The 15,132-nt window shown below is 37.8% G+C and overlaps 2 protein-coding genes and 6 non-coding genes across 8 annotated transcripts; 2 read left to right on the plus strand and 6 right to left on the minus strand.

The window, feature by feature from the left end:
• Positions 1 to 1,490: 1,490 nt before the first annotated feature.
• On the minus strand, positions 1,491 to 1,563 carry TRNAP-UGG (transfer RNA proline (anticodon UGG)). Its single transcript has one exon. It is a non-coding gene; the product is annotated as a tRNA-Pro (tRNA).
• A 686-nt stretch (positions 1,564 to 2,249) lies between these two features.
• TRNAA-AGC (transfer RNA alanine (anticodon AGC)) lies at positions 2,250 to 2,322 on the plus strand. Its single transcript has one exon. It is a non-coding gene; the product is annotated as a tRNA-Ala (tRNA).
• A 2,235-nt stretch (positions 2,323 to 4,557) lies between these two features.
• LOC137585737 (dynein regulatory complex subunit 5) lies at positions 4,558 to 6,411 on the minus strand. Its single transcript, XM_068301660.1, has 6 exons — positions 6,201 to 6,411; positions 5,774 to 6,136; positions 5,398 to 5,575; positions 5,127 to 5,323; positions 4,816 to 5,066; positions 4,558 to 4,752 (listed from the first exon to the last, which is right to left on the minus strand). Exons 1-6 carry the CDS (start codon positions 6,409 to 6,411, stop codon positions 4,558 to 4,560), a joined length of 1,395 nt encoding a protein of 464 aa, XP_068157761.1.
• Positions 6,412 to 7,306: 895 nt separating this feature from the next.
• Positions 7,307 to 8,135, minus strand: AttD (Attacin-D). The gene is made up of 2 exons (XM_068301049.1): positions 7,960 to 8,135; positions 7,307 to 7,893 (listed from the first exon to the last, which is right to left on the minus strand). Exons 1-2 carry the CDS (start codon positions 8,118 to 8,120, stop codon positions 7,506 to 7,508), a joined length of 549 nt encoding a protein of 182 aa, XP_068157150.1. The 5' UTR covers positions 8,121 to 8,135; the 3' UTR covers positions 7,307 to 7,505.
• A 3,064-nt stretch (positions 8,136 to 11,199) lies between these two features.
• On the minus strand, positions 11,200 to 11,272 carry TRNAA-AGC (transfer RNA alanine (anticodon AGC)). The gene has a single exon. It is a non-coding gene; the product is annotated as a tRNA-Ala (tRNA).
• Positions 11,273 to 13,972: 2,700 nt separating this feature from the next.
• On the plus strand, positions 13,973 to 14,045 carry TRNAA-AGC (transfer RNA alanine (anticodon AGC)). The gene has a single exon. It is a non-coding gene; the product is annotated as a tRNA-Ala (tRNA).
• Positions 14,046 to 14,177: 132 nt separating this feature from the next.
• Positions 14,178 to 14,249, minus strand: TRNAP-UGG (transfer RNA proline (anticodon UGG)). Its single transcript has one exon. It is a non-coding gene; the product is annotated as a tRNA-Pro (tRNA).
• A 682-nt stretch (positions 14,250 to 14,931) lies between these two features.
• On the minus strand, positions 14,932 to 15,004 carry TRNAA-AGC (transfer RNA alanine (anticodon AGC)). The gene has a single exon. It is a non-coding gene; the product is annotated as a tRNA-Ala (tRNA).
• Between the last annotated feature and the right edge of the window lie 128 nt (positions 15,005 to 15,132).

Genomic DNA, 15,132 nt, shown 5'->3' on the forward strand with positions numbered 1-15,132 from the left:
GTGGATTATGGCCAAATGCCTGTTCCCCTGACGATAATGGTCATAATTTTTCTAAGTCTGTGTCCTTTTTTTTCGTTTGCTACTGTATTTTGATACTGTGTATGTGATTTGTGATTTCTACATAGAATGCAAATGTAGCTTGAGTACAAGGAAAATGGAAAAGTTTGGTTTTTTAATAAAGAAAGTGTAGAGAGGAATGCAAATTAAAAACCAAATTTCTCGACACTTTTCTCGAATTTCAATTTCAATTCCAATTTCGATTCACTTCATTTTCATTTTCAACCCAAGCAACGACCTCAAGTGCGGGTCCAGCATTTATTCATTCATTCATTCACTCAGTCATTTGTGTACACAATTGTCTACGGATTTTCAATATTATTTGCTGCGGTAAAAAACAAACTTCCATTCCCCCTATAACTCGATTCCCTTCGACCAGCTGGTGCTACCTTCATGCCATCTTGGGTGTGAACTGTCATTGCGTCTGAGGTAAGGGGCGGGCAATTGGGCATTTTATTTTATATATTGGAATTTTAAAATTCCTTCCGCTCCGACGACAGGCGACAGGAAAATGGACAATTTGTGTTTGTGGCAATTGATTGGCAAATATTGTCCGGCCAAATGGTTAAGGCGAAAAGGTTTTTTGTATGAATACTGATTAATACGTCCTGACAGCAAGTCATTCAAAGGAAATACCTCGCTCAAATAAACAATAGAGGTTAAAGAATTGAATGTTCTGTACATATCTTCTGAGGAAACTCTCCCAAAAGTATGCTATAAATTTGTTTAAACTTATACGTCTCTGTAGTTGTTTTTACTTAAACAACATGCGATTTGACTTGTCGAAACTTTGCACTTAACTTTATCTCGTACTTAGCTCAGCTATTTTAGAACTGCTTACAACAACTTTGGCTCAACCATGCACCATTTGAGCGCCTTTAAGACGACTATAAAAATCGAAAAAATAAAGTTACTCAATGGCAATGCTTGCATGCAAATTACAAGCAATAAAACGTGGCAAAAACTTCCTCCTAGCCCAGGCAGAAAACAGATTATTCTTTATTGTTTAGAGTCCTTGTAGCAATTCTCACATCATGCTATTGGCATTGAAGATTGTCTCTCTGTCTGTGTGTCTGTCTGTTTCTTTTGCTGTCTCGCTGGTATTGGGCGATATTCCCAAGGCTGTCATATGTATGTAAAGACAACACCACAGGAAATATGTAAATTTGTCATGCCAGCAAACAACAAACACAGACAAAAAGACTAAAATTCTCATAAAAAAATGTCAAAATGTGTGTGAATGTGCGAAAAGAAGCAACGAGAAAAAGAAAGGGAGAGAGATGGTTATGTGTATGTGAATGACAAAATCCTGAATTGAATTTTTATCTATTGTATTGGCAATAAAGTCACATTGTCACATCCAGTATAAAATGATTATTATTTACCCAAATAAAAATGAAATGTTCAAAACAGAAAGGCAAAAAAATTAGACAGGGCTCAACCGGGATTTGAACCCGGGACCTCTCGCACCCAAAGCGAGAATCATACCCCCTAGACCATTGAGCCTCTCTTAAAACGAGGAAAATATTTATAAAATATAAACCATGAAATTGAATATCAATTTCAAAGCTACAAGGTCAGCTATCTTTCAGATACAACTTTTAACTTAGCTAATGAAGCAACAGCATTTAAAAACTCCAACTTGTGCATACACTTTTTAACAATATATCTATATTAAATTAAGTGATATGGAATACTCTGTTATCATCTGAAGTGCATATGCATATCTTTTAAAGTGCCTTAAGTGTGGGAGTTTCCCTAGATAATATGACGGAGAACTCTAAGCAAATTCTAGACTTGATTGATTCTTCTTCCAGAACTTCTAGTTAGAGGCAACTAAATCTTTTTCAAATTCTAATAAATTCCATAGATTTAAAGATAAAATATTTCGTTTTGTAAATTCCAGAATGTAAAACCTGCTCTTGAAATGTCATCCATAACGAATCACAAAAAAGTGGAACATAATTAAGTGCAAACAAGTTTGTAAAATTGAAACTCGTTTGGTTCAAAGACATGTCTATTAGAGAGAATAGACCATCTTATCTTTGAGTATTGCATAGTGTGTTCGGATGCTTACCAAAATAAAGTGAGCCCATACCCTACATGTAAATTTTTCTTGGCCATTTGCATGCATGCATAATAAATGCACTTTCGTTTCTTATAAAACCCTCTAAATTTTGGTCAAAAATGTAGGGGATGTAGCTCAGATGGTAGAGCGCTCGCTTAGCATGTGAGAGGTACGGGGATCGATGCCCCGCATCTCCATTTCCGTCTTTTTTTTTTATCGAATTTTCAGATTGCTGTCAAATTATAGTTCAATTTCCTTGCCACGCCCTTGCACATTTTATTAATTATGCCTTTTAATAATAGAGCAAGGTCCTATTCCTTTTGTCGGCTACCCTCATCAATGGATTGATGATTTATTGACTTTTAAATGCCTTTTTACTTTCTATTCAACAACAGCAGCAGCAGCTGACTCATCAAATTTTGTTTTGTCTTTGTTTTTCTCTCTGGGCATGCTTTTAATTTAATTTGAAAAGTTTTGCATGGCCATTTGGCGCATTTAACCCTTTACCCAAGGCAGAAAAAGAAAAAAATCAGAGTAAAATAAAAAAAGGGGAAAAAAATATCATAAATAATTATGATAACTGTCTGAAGTTTTAAATCGCCTCGAAACTCACCCACACCCAAAGCAATTAACTGGACTTTGCCTTGAATACGAAGAAAAAGACAAAAAATGGCAGGAACTAAGGAAAATATGACAATTAGGCAAGTAAACTAATTGAGGCTGGCATCAAGCTTGAGAGATTAGACACCAGCCATTAGGCACAGTCAACCAAATGACACAAGATCGAAAGAGCCAAGAAAACTTTAAGAAAGATATGAGAAATTAAGTGAACGAACAAAAGAAAACCCACAAAACTGATTTTTCAAAAGAGATTCACATAAAATATAGAAAAATTCTTTTAAAAAACTATAGCCAAACTATTGTCCATGTTTTTTTCCTGAATTTTTCTAGAATACTAGCATTATCATCCGCCTCAATTTCTTAATTTCTGCAACATTTTCTTACAACTTTTCCATTTTTCTTTTCGGTTTTTCACTTTTACTGTTTTGTTTTCATTGTTGTTTATTGTTACCCGTGCTCAAATTTTTGTACTGTGATAAATCACAAAACTGTATCCATTCAAGATTTATGAGCTGCTAAATATGCTGACAAAACAGCAGGAGAAGTTACCAGAGAGTGGAAACTTTGTCCACATATCTAAAATTTAAAACGCAATTATCATATATGTATTTGAATCTATATGTTTCTCTCTCTCTGTATATATATACATATATCTTTAGGTATATGTATCTTTATGTATTTTCGTCCTGTGTTTTCCCCATGTGCCAAAGAGAGATAAACAAAACAAGGTCCTAAATAAACAACGTGGAAAATAAAAAGCAAATGTTAGAACTGAAAAATGAGAAAAAATTGCTTCAGCAGACAAAAATACAATTTGGTTTTAATTGAAAATTTCGCCATAGCTACGAAAAACAAAATGTGATGACATGATACATGTCAAGCAAAATTGCAGACAAATGTTAAATACTATTATCCTTATTATGAAAAGTTTTTCGTTCTTGATTCTTGAGCTGGAGTAGTTGCTTGCTTGTCTTTTGCCACTTCTTCTCCTATTGGAATTACCATGCGGTGACCTCAGGTCAAAGTTTATCAAAATAATTCCAATTAATGCCAAGTCTCCTTCTCTGGCTCTCCTTTTTAAAACATTACCGCACTTCAAATGCTATTAACAAAAGCACAAATACAATTTTTACACTTTGCCGTGCCAAGAAAAAAAGCAACAATAACAAACAAACTAACTAAAAATGGCTAAAAGCAACAAAAACAAACGAAATTTTTCTTTCTATTTATTTTTTCAACAACTTTTTACCTTTTTTTTGCCCCCTCTTACTTTCTCTCATGCTTTCAACTCATTTTTAAGTGTTTCCACTTAGTTTGTTGTTGTTGTTGTTCTCGTTTCGGTTCGGTTTGGGGCTTACAGAGGGGAAAAGCCATTAGAAAAAGGCAAGGCCTGGAGTGTTGAGTGGCATCTTGATGGGGTTAGGGCATTGTTTTTGTTGGCTTAAGTCAACACACACACACACACACACAAGCAACAATCCAACAGCAGTCGAAGAAGGGTCGAAGGGTTAATGAAAGTTGAGGTTGCTGCTAAAGCAGTTGGGTTCACGGTTAGTGCTTAAAATGTTGCATACTTAACGGCGCTGTAGGTGAAAGATTTGGACACTATGATTAATGTCTGATTAAAATTGTTTATATAAACATTTTTTGAGGTTGATGGCACTATTAAGATGGTAGGAAAGGTTCAAGAATCAGAATACTCCAGTTCTCTTTTATCATTGTATTACTTTCCTACAAGCAATAAAGTGGAAACTACAAATTTATGTTTATTTATTTTGTTGGGTATGTATGTATTTATATGTACATATGTTTCACAACTGCATCATGGCCTTGAACTTATCGCGCTGTTTCTGCTTCAATGCCTCATGACGTTTGCGTTCAATGTTTCTGAGTAGAATTTCTTGAAATTTTCGACGCATGGTCAATGATAGACCTGTATTACGTAAGTCCAATTCCTCTAGCACTTTATTTGAACTCATAATTTTCATTAAATGTTTGCCAAAGTCCTATAAATAGTAATTTCACAATATTTGCAAAGTCTTTTGTACGAGAAACTTGTTAAAACTCACCTCTCCCATTGTATTATTGGATAGATCAATATCCAGCAGTGTCGTATGCTGGCATATCAGCATCATGAACAATTTGGTAATACTCGCCGTAATGCCACATGAACTCAGATCTATTTCCCTAATAGGCATGGCCTGAAGTGTATGAAATATGGCTGCTGCTCCATCGCTTTGTATGGGATTGAGACGTAGGACCAATCGCTTAAGAGGCACATGACGCAGTGTGCGGCTAAGTATGTAGGCTCCCTCTTCGGCTAATGATTTGGGAATACAACATTAACTATGATATCATGAGAGTTGTAAATAATACTCACTAATCCTATTGTTGGTCAAATCCAACACAGTTAATATGCCAAATGATTCCTTGCCACAAGTTTCCAAAAATCCACGAATACCCGCATCACCCACAGCACAATGCAATAGGGATAATGTACTCAAATGATGGCAACCCTTGTCCAAACTGTGGGCCAGAAGACGTAACTGATATGGCATCAGTTTTGTGTTGTGAATGCTGGCCAAAACGAAAGTGTATGCATATTTGGAAACAGAGACAATGAAAAGACAAAATGTGAAATTAAAACTCACCAGAATTGTCGCAGCTCATGACACTGACTCAGTCCTTTGACCAGAAGCAAAATGTCCTTTGGTGTGAGCTGATTACAGCCAATTTGGTAATTGATGCCAGCCGTCTTGGTGCTGTAACTCAGCCGCAGTCGCTGTAAATCCGGCAGATTGCTCAGCAGGTAATCAAGTGGAATGTGATCTAGGTAGAGAGCCCGAAAAAAAAAAACAGTCATCATTAAATTACTTTCAAAGAATTGCCTATACATTCCTAGGAATTACAGATTGATATTTTGTGTACCTATTTAAAACTCATAAAGTCAGAGATAGGAAATACTTTACCAGTACTGATTCTATAGCTAGATTCAAGGGTATCTGGGAATCGTTGTGATTTACTCACCGTTATTGTCATTGGTCGGCGAAGCGGGTTGAAGTTGATTTATCTCCAATTGATTTATATATGCTCCACAGATGTCCAAGGTGGCCTGCACATTGCCCTCACCCTCCAGCTCGTAGTCAACGGTTTGCATATTTTCAATAAACTCCTGCACATGTCGCTCCATGTAAATGTTAATCCAGGGCCGTTCTCTGCCCCGCGGTTGTATGGGGGCGGACCGCCAGCGTTCGGCATAGCAGCGTTGCCAAAAGAAATCATCATGAATGTAAGAGCTGAGCAATTGCAAAGGCAGTGTCTGAGTATCCAGATGGCTGAGTATATAGTTACGGTCCTCACGACGCGTCAGTTGGCGATACAGTGGCAATTCTGCAGCAAAAGGATACAAAATGATGTTCACATCAGGACGAAATGACTTCACTCTCACACTTACCGCTCCAATTCTCCACAATGGCATCGAGGACAAGATGTCGCAGACTTTTCGCTTGATTTGTTTGCCCTTCGTTGGCTTCTTGATATAGTTGGTGGTTCTGGTCGAATGATTTACCGCTGCCTTTGGGCAGCCTGACATCCTTAAGATGGAAATAGGCCTTGAAGGTGTCAATGGAAACGGTGCTGGGGAACTCGCAATACGTGAAATCCATTTGAATATAGGCATTTAGTTCTTGTTCTTGTCTACTTTTGTCTACGAATGGGATATCAACAATATTTATTAGTTTGCATTTACATTGTGTCCCAAGGAAACGGTTGTCATGGTACATCTATTTCATACCGTTTAGTGTTGCGAAGTGTAGAAGGAAATCACAAAAACAAAAAGAACGATCTTATGAAATACTCTTTCTGATTAGTGCCCCACAAATACCCTTTAGTTAGCATCACTTGATTTCACTCAAATAATTCACAATTGTAGCTTTCTTAAAATATTTGCTTATCTGTGAATTTGCATTCTCGAAAATTAGCATAAGAAAGTGAACTTCTTGTTGGTCCAAGTGGCGCGATAATGTCTCAACTGACAAGCCGATTATGACCCTAATTACATGACATTACAAGCTAGAGTCAACGAGTCAGCCCTCCTCCCTTTTCTCTAGGGAATATCAGAAATATTGACTTGGCTTCAAAGCAAAAGACTATCCACCTGGAGGATTAGAGAGCACCACACAAAAGCCGCCATGACATGGCTTTTAGCAGAAGCGAAAGTCTGCAGGAAGAATGGAGGATGGATGACGATGCCTTCTCGACGCCTTTTTGGGTGTAATTTTTATGGCTTAGTCTAGGCGTCTGTAAATATGCAAAGTATTTCGTATAAAATGTGTTATTTATGTCTTGGTTTTGCTTCGCATTTTCTCTTTTCTTTTTCGCAACGGTCGACGAAAATTAATAATCCAACGAAAGCAACCGAATTCCTTTGCGGGGTCCTCGATGGCCCACAAACTCCATTTTCAGTTTGCATGATGTGCATTATTATGGCCAAATTATTCACCTTATAAAAACAGTTGCGCTTTTTCCCGTAAAAAAAAAATGTAAGGCAAAGGGAATTTCTTTTTTTTACGTGAAGCAATTTATTTTGAATTATTTTTATGGTACTTCACGTTGCCGAAAATTGGTTTGTCATTGCCAGGATAAAATAGGATACTACGCACACATTTGTGGCTTATTATTGCTTTTGATAAATTATACGAAATCCAATGATTGGTTATTAATATTATACAATTTGATAGATGATAGAGTCGTAGGAGTTTTAAAAATTATATCGACCACTTATCCCGGTTCCGAAATCCTGTTTACCACGAAGAGGACCGCTCAAATGACGTGTGGCACTTGCAGTGCCATTCAATTGAAAGTTGCCACTGGGTGAAGTATAGATCCTTGCATTGCCAGCCGCATGGACTGTGGTGCTATCGAACTTGGGTATACGATCAATACTCACAGCAGCCGCATGACCACCAGGAGTCTGTAAATTAAGACCTCCACCGAATTGCTCGAGTCTTGGGTTATGACTGTGATAGGCATTTGCATTGAGACTAGAGGCACTTCCTTGTGGCAAGAGGCTCACATTGGCCCCCACCGTAGTTGTGGCACCAAAATGTTCCCTATGACCATGCTGAACGGATAAGCCATGACCATTCCTGTGAATAGTTTTTAAAACTTATGAATGGAACAGGTTTGTTTTCATATTTAGTTATTCATCTTACCCATTCACAGCCCCATAGACTCCTTTGGTTACTGGTCCACCTTTGAATGGAGTTTCGGCAAATACTCCAGCTTTTACATTGGCTTGATCACTGCCCAATTTTACTCCACAATTCATTGAGGCTTCTCCAGTCTTTGGATTTCCTGTGGCCTGACAATCCATTATTTTGCTCTTGAATTCTTCTTGTTCAACTGATTTGCTTAAGATGAGAGACTGCAGCTTTTATATGATTTCTAAAGAGTTGGGTACTTCACCCCACAATCATATACATATATGACATATATGACTATATATGTAGTTCCCCCTCTTAAATGAATCAGTTTAACACTGTGGGGGGATCACTCACTCACTTAATTTGTGTCTTTGTCACTCACAGGCAGATTCGTTTTTTCTTTACTTTGCTTAGCGATAAACTATAACAAATATTATATACTTTTAAAATATCTCAGTATAGATTGTTGCTAATTATTTATATATCGTGTACCTCTTCAGATATTCACCAGTTTGCCAAAGCTTAAGGCCTATCAAATTCCTCTATAGAGTGGTAGAGTGAATTTGTTTTACTATCCCACGTGCATTTCATTGCAACTGTCAGCCCCTCCCCCTGGAATACGAGTAAGATAAGACCCTGCGACGTTATAATCTTACTTTTTTCTCGCTTTTTGCGTCTGCAATGTCTGATGACAGCTGACAAAAAGTTTCGCAAACGTAAACATTGGCAAGCGGCAACACGGATTCCCCCATTCTGACCAACCATCAACACATATGTATGTACATACATATCCTGCGAGCCTGCCAGCATCACGACACTTTACACACACTACGTGGGGCCCACCTGTTGTGGTCCTTGCAACGGCGTTGCATAACGGAAACATGCGGCACTGGACGACGGAAATGTTCGACAGCATGTTGCCAGGATGTCGACATGCGACTTGGGGTTGAGAGATGTGGCATCGACTCGCAACATTGATCCCCCAACCCCCTATTTGCGATGTAAATGGACCAAGAGCGGCATTTCAATTATGATTTCTCCTTTATTTTTTGTTTTCGTGAGGGTTGTGGAGTGCTCGCAATTAGCCAGAAGCAACATTATTTGTTTCGATTTATTTACAGTTGCCGTTATGGGCTTATCTTTTTATTTTTCATACTCATTGTCAGTAGTCTCTGATATAATAATTTCAAATTTGTGGGTGTGTGAGTTTTGAGCCCACATAATAATCACAACAAACGAAGCGAAACGGAGCCAACTTCAGACTGTCAAGCAGAAGCAAGTGGAAACAATGAACGAGAGAGTTAAGAGAGAACAATTTTATAATCATTTTTATGGATTTAATTTCCAATGTCCTTCCCTTTTGTTGGCAAAATGTGGTTATCCCTAGCTCCATCTCGGATACAGCAATGTCCTTTTCTAATTTCCTCTTTTGGAGAGTTTTTAATGTGTGTGAGAAACTGAGTGACAATCCAGAACGGAGTTATAAGTAGTTTGAATCATTGTTTACTAGAATATGCTGAGGAAAAGAGAGTAACGAAACGTTTATAGAAAAAAGCAATTTTCCCTAATATTTCACTTTACTAGAAATAAGCTAGGAATTTTCCTCCTAGTCCATATATCACTTACAACTAGCCTGTCTGTTTGTCTGTCCTCTCCCCAAAACCAACTCATCTCATAAGACCCTCACTTCTCTGTGTCTCATCGTCACCCAACAAATTTTTAGCAATTGTCAGCAATTTTGCTCAAAATGGACAGAAGGACACACAAAAACTATCACCGAAAAAAACATAGAAATAGCCACCAAGCAAATGTCCTTTCAGTAGCATACATTGTCCCTTTTTACAACAGTTGCTGTGTATTTTTCTGATTATCCTGGGACAGCGCCCAATACGATAGCCGCATAGTGGGCGTGTACATACCATAAGCATTAACATAATTTATGTGGTTCCGCCGGATTTAGCTTTGTCGTAAAAAAGGACACTCGGCCATTGTCCATTTTGAATTGCGATAACAAAGACACCGAGAGAGAGAGGAGCGCTCGGGTTTCTGGTACTCTGGTTTCTGTGGTTTTTATTGTTTTTGTTATGAGGTCTCTCACAGTCACAGTCACAGTCACAGTTGGTAAAAGTTTATGAAAACTTTTCTTCTCTCTAATTTCGTTTGTAGTTGCCAGTTTCTTTTTTTCTGTTGACTTTGCATATTTTTTTAATTAAATTGAAACAAAGCGACGAAATCAAAGTTGACGCCGCCGCCGCCTTGTGCCTTGTGGAATTTGGTTTGCTTTGGAAGCTAATCTGCGAAACCATTACTCAATGGGTGGTCCTTGTTGGGGGAAAGAGGATATGAAGCAAAAAGCCTTCTAACCAGAGAAGACTGGGACAGCAGAGCTATAAAAACGTGCGAAATTTTCACGGACGCGTGAACTTTCACAGCATTTTGGTTTTTGTTTTTGTTTAGCCAGACACGACCTCACACACCCACACTCACACACACATAGCCCCCAATCCTGGCACATTTAACTGATTGTTGTCACCTGTTTTTTTTTTTTTTTTTTTTGTTGTATTTCTGTTTTTTGACAAAAATATTTCGGGGTATATAAAGATATATCACATTCCTTTTGACAGTAGCCAAGAATAATTTATGATTTTTTTTCCTTTTTGTTAAACTTAGTTTAGTTTAGGGGAATTTTAAAATTTATGGAATCAATCTCTAAAGGATAATCAATAAGTCGACTACTTAAAGTATGTTTAAGTAACGAAATTATTAGTACACCTGGCACGCAAAGCACATAACTCAAACGTTTTTTTAAGGACCTTGGAGTTCCAAGAGGCATGGCCAGACTCTTTCTCAGCCTCTTTCTGTTTGTTCAGATCATAAGGCGAAATCAAAAACTGCAGAAAGTCAAGCCACATTTTAATAATAATTTATGTTTTTCTAAAAAAGTTCAAGTGCCTACGTATATTATTTTTAGTTTAAGGACGGCTCAAAATTTCTTAATAATTTATGCCATAAATATCAATTATTCTATTCTTACGGTCTTAAACTAATTAAACATAAAAAAAGATAAATATAATCTATAAATTAGCTAGAGCTTAAATTTATTAAATTTGTGAAATTTTAATTTTAAAATATATTGAACTTACATCTTATCCCATAAAATTAATTAAAACTGAATTAAAATTAACCACAAGTCATAAAAAAACATAATTTAAAAGTAACTCGTAAAAACCAAAAAAAATTAGTTTCAACTGGAGATGCGGGGCATCGATCCCCGTACCTCTCACATGCTAAGCGAGCGCTCTACCATCTGAGCTACATCCCCGATGTGTTAGCTTGCGCCCAATGTGCAGTTTGTGACTCACAGTCAAAGCAAGCAATGGCCACGTAGAGAAAATACACTATTTGGAATGCTAAAAGTACATGTACCTACATAATCGTAAAGGCATATATGTATGTATATATAAATATATTCCAAACTCCAAAGACAAAAGAGATATATATATATAGATAGTTGTTTATAGACAAGCTTACGTTTATGCAAACTAGAGCCAAATTTGTAGGGCTAATTACGTGATTACGTGATCCCTTTAGCTATTCCAAAAGGCACAATGTTGGGCATAAAATTGAAATCGAATGAGTTTATTACAAAAAAATTGATTAAAAACGTCAAGACAACCTTGATAACTAGCACTTCAAAGAAATAATGTGAGTTTTACTTTTGAACAGTTGATAAGAAACAAATGCAAATGCTTGGAGACTTGCTGACCAACTTGCCTAGAACTTATGCATTCAATTTCCGTTTCCGGTCAGTGAAAGTTATTCAAAAGAAAATAAGAAGACGGCAAGAAAAACAACACCTGGCTGTTGGTTTGTTGGTTGGTTCGCTGTCGGGCAACAGGGCGTATGATTTACAATTGAGTCTCAGCGTATGAGCGTACTGGGGACTTGCTTCTTTTGGCTCATTTCCACATTGCCATTGTTTGCATAGCACAAACACAAATAAACGACGGGACATATGTGTATAACACACACATAGATACGTAACTGGTGAAGCTGGAGATTGGCGCTGCTGGACCTTGGTTCTTTCAGAGCCCTTTTACTATCTGCACTTTCACACTTGTGTTTATACAACTGTCGCCTCGCTTGTCCACGCTCTCCATCTATTATTATTTTCACAAGTTATATAAAAATAATAACAGAAATGGTCTCTGCTGGACTGACTGACTGACTGAATGGCTGACCATGACTACTATGTACATGGAAAGGCTATCTCTTCATGGTCCATCCATCCATTATGCTCCCGGGCATTTATTTGCCAAACAATTCAACGCCAACAAAATGTGCAAGGGTGGGAAGGAGCAGTAGGAATTCAGAGAGCTGCTGGCTCCTTGGGCAACATTTGCAACCACTTCATCAGGGCAAGCATGTCTGGAGTTATCTTATGGTTTATGATGGAATCAAAACAAATGCCAGAGCTCCATCTCTTGCCTATTGCTGCTGCTCATGATGAGTTTGTTTATGCAGATTGGTTCTGGAGTTTTTCGGCGTTAATGGATAAATTGGACATATGTATGTATGTATGTGTGGGTGAAACTGAGTGTCTGTGCTTTTGTGTGTGTATGTATAATGATTCCAAATTTTTACACATAACCCTTTTTTTCCATTGAACAAAAAGGTATTTATAGCTGCGACAGGCAGGTAAAAACATTTCATATTAGAATTTCAAGACTTCTGACAAACTTTTAAAAGGAAAACCATAACAGAATATAATACTTTATTTAATCTTTAAAACTTAATGTTTTATAATCTAATTCGTCAGTATGTAAGAGTATCTGATTTTGACAAACTTTACTTAACACTTCTAAGGGCCCTGTGTAAAGGGTATTTAAAGATCTATTCAGAATCTAATGATATTTTTCATTCCTTGTTTTTTTTTTATTTGCACTTCCTTTTTTCTATTCTACGCTTTTCAATTAAAATTGTATTGTTTTCTTTTACTTTGCAACGTTGTTTACTTGGGGCAACCACTTTCCTTCCTTGCCGATACTTAGCCCATTGCACAAGCCACCGAACCGCCAGGGACAGGAGGAATACAGCCAACAGGAGATGCTCCAACCGTTGAGCCAAGTCCATAGCTACCGCCACCCGAGCCAGCTTGAGGTCCACCGATTGGTGGCAGGACAGGGGGTAAACCGCCTGGCGAAGGATATGGCAATGAAGGCTGTGGCAGAGATGTTCCGCTTCCGCCGAAATAACCCACACCATAGGATGTGCCTGATGAAGTGGCCGTTGTTGGATCATTTTGATAGATGTAGACATTACTATTCCCTTGCGCTGCCTGCTGCTGCTGCTGCAGTGAAGTCGGATAATAGCCGCCCACATACTGGGGATAAAAACCAGGCTGTGGAGCTATTGCGGATGGATTGCATCCATAAGGCGGGCAATTATAATAACCATTCAGGGGAAAAGCCGGACCAGCATAGAGAGGTGGTGCATTGTGGTAGGCCAACCAGCGATCACGCCAGCGACGGAAAATCTGCCCAAAAAAAGAAGAAAGAACGTCCATCGATGGGTTCCGGTGGATTTTCACTCATCTCATAGTTATCCTCCATTTCCAATTCAGCAGCGCTACTGTAGATCGCCGCCAGGAGCAGCAGGAGGAGAGTCTGCTTTGAATTTAATAAGTACGTCTGTTACTCATAACTTTCCATTTACTTACCCGCCTCGACATTTTATCGACTGAACGCAGTGACATCTTAAGATTAACTACTTTAAGTACCAACTTTCAATTTTGGCAAAGACCCCATCAGTTGGGTGGGTGGGTGAGCTGCCTAATGAGCCTTTTAAAATAAAGATTAACTAATGCAGGTTTGTAAATAAAACCAACCTAAATTAGGCTTGGCATCAAAAATATCTTGGAAGGTCACACAATTAAAGCAAATGACCTTGCATGACAAACCAAAACTAACTCTTTCTGGCACTTGAATGCCCAACATAGTCATTGGTCGCGCATAGTTTCAATGGGGATGTAGCTCAGATGGTAGAGCGCTCGCTTAGCATGTGAGAGGTACGGGGATCGATGCCCCGCATCTCCAAACTGGTAGATAAATTTTTTCCTATTTTTTTTTTTTTTCATTTTACTAAAAAATTTTGTAATAAAATTAATTTAATTAACAAATTAGTCTCTACTCTAAAAAAGTAGTAGACAAAATAAAAAAGATACTGCCGGGCTCAACCGGGATTTGAACCCGGGACCTCTCGCACCCAAAGCGAGAATCATACCCCTAGACCATTGAGCCTCTTCCTCGTTGCTGACTTGATTTCATTTTTGCATTTGCTTGTCGTTTGTGATGTTTTAATAACTTGTTTCATAAACAAAAAGCAAACAACAATTATGGAAACAGACAGAGAGTAAAGTTGCTTATTTGATGTAAAATACATTAGTTAACTATTTTGTCGACTGCCAAAAGTATCAAGCCTCTCTACGTCATCTTGTCCTTGTCCAGAGAAAGTCACATGTGCAGCTTCATTTTTAGCGTTCCGCCACTTCTTTAATTTCTCCTTTAATTGACGATGCTTCTCGATTTGGATGATGGCTCGGTCAAACTCAATTTTTTGCAGCTGATGCTCCAATGCAGCGATTTCGTTTAGATCATTTAGCAGCAACTCTGTATAGACTCCATCGTTTTCTAGTTGATTAATTTTCAATGGATTTGGCATGGTCTCGTAATAGTTTTTCCGTGAAAGAAATGTAGTCTGACCAATTTAGATGACAATTAGATTATTTATTTTGACGTTTAGCCGCCAGTGTTGCATTGTGTCTCTTATGGTTGTAGTGTCAATCTTCATTAGTGTTGCCTAATATCCTTATTTACTATTTATCATAGAAAAGGCAATACCTTTTAGATACTAGGGCTGCTACAACAAAAGATGTGGCCAAAATGCAAGAAATATAAATACAAAATAAAAGAAATCGAATCCTGGAGATGCGGGGCATCGATCCCCGTACCTCTCACATGCTAAGCGAGCGCTCTACCATCTGAGCTACATCCCCTTGTGAGACTTGGCCAGCAATTTGTAACAAACCGATTTGCCCTTTGGAAAACTTTAAATTTAGGCATTTTAAATGTTTTATTTAAATATTTTATTTGCAGAGTCAACAATCTTAAAACTAACATACAA

This window comes from Drosophila tropicalis, unplaced genomic scaffold, assembly GCF_018151085.1.
Source record: "Drosophila tropicalis isolate 14030-0801.00 unplaced genomic scaffold, ASM1815108v1 contig_878, whole genome shotgun sequence".
Classification (NCBI taxonomy): domain Eukaryota; kingdom Metazoa; phylum Arthropoda; class Insecta; order Diptera; family Drosophilidae; genus Drosophila; species Drosophila tropicalis.